At 29.8% G+C, this 3,063-nt stretch overlaps 2 protein-coding genes across 2 annotated transcripts; both read left to right on the top strand.

Moving 5' to 3' along the window:
* The first annotated feature begins 1,072 nt into the window (after window positions 1-1,072).
* On the top strand, window positions 1,073-1,913 carry LOC115227191 (resact receptor-like). The gene is made up of 3 exons (XM_029798101.1): window positions 1,073-1,470; window positions 1,501-1,662; window positions 1,696-1,913. Exons 1-3 carry the CDS (start codon window positions 1,242-1,244, stop codon window positions 1,911-1,913), a joined length of 609 nt encoding a protein of 202 aa, XP_029653961.1. The 5' UTR covers window positions 1,073-1,241.
* Window positions 1,905-2,807, top strand: LOC115227190 (atrial natriuretic peptide receptor 2-like). The gene is made up of 4 exons (XM_029798100.1): window positions 1,905-2,070; window positions 2,101-2,293; window positions 2,329-2,497; window positions 2,776-2,807. The coding sequence occupies exons 1-4, from the start codon at window positions 1,934-1,936 to the stop codon at window positions 2,805-2,807; spliced, it is 531 nt and encodes a 176-aa protein (XP_029653960.1). The 5' UTR covers window positions 1,905-1,933.
* Window positions 2,808-3,063: the final 256 nt, after the last annotated feature.

Genomic DNA, 3,063 nt, shown 5'->3' with positions numbered 1-3,063 from the left:
TATCAATGAAGACATTATTCTCCAATGATACCAGAGTTTGGCTCAACATTTAAAAACTGAATAAGCAAAATAAGAATAATCAATATTTGCCTGATATAATAATTAAATATATTTATTCAAAAATTTAAACCGCATTGACCAGAAACGATAAGCTTGCCATGTCGTCTATTCCTCAATATTTTAATAAATCCACCAAGTCTTTACGATAAATGAAAAGAATTAGTATCAACAATTGCTGAGAGCTTACTTAAATGATAAAATAAGATTTTTTTTAATTTACTAATTAATTCTTGTGCTCAATTTAATTTTTAATTTGATTATAAAAGAAAACTCATATGTTTTTTGTTTCATAGTTTATATAAAAAATTTTTTTTAATGTTTAGAATTACTCAAATAAGTAGTTAAAAGTTTTTTAATAATTAAATTAGATTAGTCGCCGAGCGGATGGACAGGCAATATAAAAAAATTTAATTTTTAAACAGCTTCTTTATTTGCTTGCTGCACAATTATTTCAGTCAATTTGTTGCGTTCTTTGTTGTGAATAATTGCTTAATAGTCTTTTTATCGACTAACTTTTGTCAAATGCAGCATAAAACTACAGAAAATAATGAAAAAGACCCATTTGGACAACTCACGAAGCATGGCATGGAAAAAAATAAAGAAACATATTTAAAAATGTGAATTATAATCATTAGAAATCTAACTAGTCAGAATTAAGCGAAAGATGAATAATACGTTAAACAAAAAATGGTGGAAAATCGACAAAAATGAACTTCAATATCTCAAGTCTAATATTACCAAGAAAAGCAGATTTAGTTATGTAGGTTTAAAATTTAATTGTTTAAGAAATCTGTGAAGAGATTCAGTTTTTACAACAAAAGGGTTTCGGATAAAATTGCTACTTATCAAGTACTGTTTTAAACTATTCATTCATTAAAATAATTTTTTTAATTTGACATAAAGGGCGAACCAGTATATGTAACCCAAATTAAATTTCAAAACTCTGAAAAAAATCAAATTATTAAAGACATTGAAAATGTAAAAAATTCACAATTCCATGAATTAGATGAGATTTATTTTCCATGATAATTTGGCTCGTTTTATTGGAGCCTCTTTGGAGAACAATGTCGCAGTGATGTTGTTCGAACATACCACGAAAGGAACTCTCCAAGATATGATCCTCGACGAAGATTTTCAAATGGACTGGAAATTTAAAGTTTCGTTTATCAAAGACATCTTGCATGTCAAACCAATATAAATTGACGTTAAAGGGATTGCAGTATCTGCAGAACAGTAAAATAAATTTCCATGGCTATCTTCAAAGTCGAAATTGCATCGTAGATTGTCGCTATGCAGTCAAATTGATGGATTTTTCCCCAAAAAATGTGTTCAAATCAAAAATAAGAAAAAAAATCAACCTTTTAAACTACGGATCGCTCAGTAATTTTGAAATATTAAATTTATCAATTGGTTCATCATTTGATTTTTTAAGGCTTCTAGATCTTCTTTGGACAGCCCCCGAGGTCTTTGGTAGTCTAAAGGACTATAGAGGGGTTGAATCTGAACGCTGTTGTGATATGTATAGCTTTGGACTCATTCTTCAAGAAATTATCACTCGAGAGCACCCATTTGTCTATTCAAAAACAGAAAAAGACCCAGTAGGCATGTTTTTCATAGTCGTAAATTTTCACATAGAACTTATAAAATTTATTTTGAAAAATAATGCTGCTCCAAAAGTAGATCTTATGGATTATTGGGACAACGACTGTCCTATGGCTATATTGGACGTAATCAATACATGTATTTACTCTCCGCCTTTTAAAAGGCCATTACCAAAACAAATCCTTGAGATAATTAAGTATGACTGTTTCATTTTATTTATAACAGAAAAGACTGTCCAGGAACAGAAATAACGTCTGTGGTGGACCAACTTATGCTTCAACTTAGTTTATATGCCGACAATCTGGAAGAAATGGTCGAAAAAAGAACATGCCAATTGGAAGAAGAAAAGAAAAGATCAGAAGAATTGCTGATTAGGTCAGAAGATCTTTTATATCGGATGTTACCAATGTAAGACTATTTGGTTTCCAATTTGATTAGGTCAGTAGCTGAGGATTTACGTCAAGGGAGAGAAGTCAAAGGAAAATTATTCGAAAGTGTCACAATTTATTTTAGTGATATTGTTGGATTTACAAAAATTAGCTCAGAATTGGAACCAATGGGAGTTGTAAATTTATTAAATCACCTTTATTCTGTTCTTGATACAATCATAGCTGATTTTGATGTCTATAAAGTATAATTAGTTTGATATTTTATTGAAAGGTTGAGACTATTGGCGATGCTTACATGGTTGCCTCGGGAATTCCAGAAGTTAATCCTCACCATGCCTTGGAAATTGGGGCAATGGCTCTGCATATTCTTAATGCTGTCCATCAACTGAAAATCCCTTCTGAAAAAACAATAAATGAACTAAAAATCCGAATTGGAATTCACTCTGGTATTTTTATTTAGGTCTAAAAACGTAGGTCCTGTTTGTGGAGGAGTTGTTGGAATAAAAATGCCTCGTTATTGCTTGTTTGGTGATACCGTCAATACTGCTTCCAGAATGGAGTCAACCGGAGAAGGTGGTTTTTATTTCAAAAAATTTTAGCGATGAAAATACAAATAAGCTCAAGCTGTCAAAAAATGTTGAGTGTGGACCCCAGATTTAAAACAATTGAAAGAGGAATTATTGATATAAAAGTCATTATATTTTGAATTTTTATTATTTTTTAGGGAAAAGGAAAACAGACAACATATTGGCTTAAAGGCATAGATGACGGTATTAATGAAATTAAGGAATTATGGATCTAATAAATTTGATATCTTACTTTAATTTTATCCATCTTTTACTCAAAATTCTAAAATGTAATTTTAGATAAATTTAAATGGGAAATTAGAATTATTTTAATTTTTAAATTTGATTTCTACAATCCTTTGACCTGTCTAATTTTCTTCCAATGTTGAATTTAGACTTTTAAACTTTTGAGAAAATCAAAAATGTTGGCAAAACTAAAAATCGTT

Source organism: Octopus sinensis, unplaced genomic scaffold, assembly GCF_006345805.1.
Source record: "Octopus sinensis unplaced genomic scaffold, ASM634580v1 Contig02042, whole genome shotgun sequence".
Lineage (NCBI taxonomy): Eukaryota > Metazoa > Mollusca > Cephalopoda > Octopoda > Octopodidae > Octopus > Octopus sinensis.
This window is presented reverse-complemented; position numbering and strand designations above follow the sequence as displayed.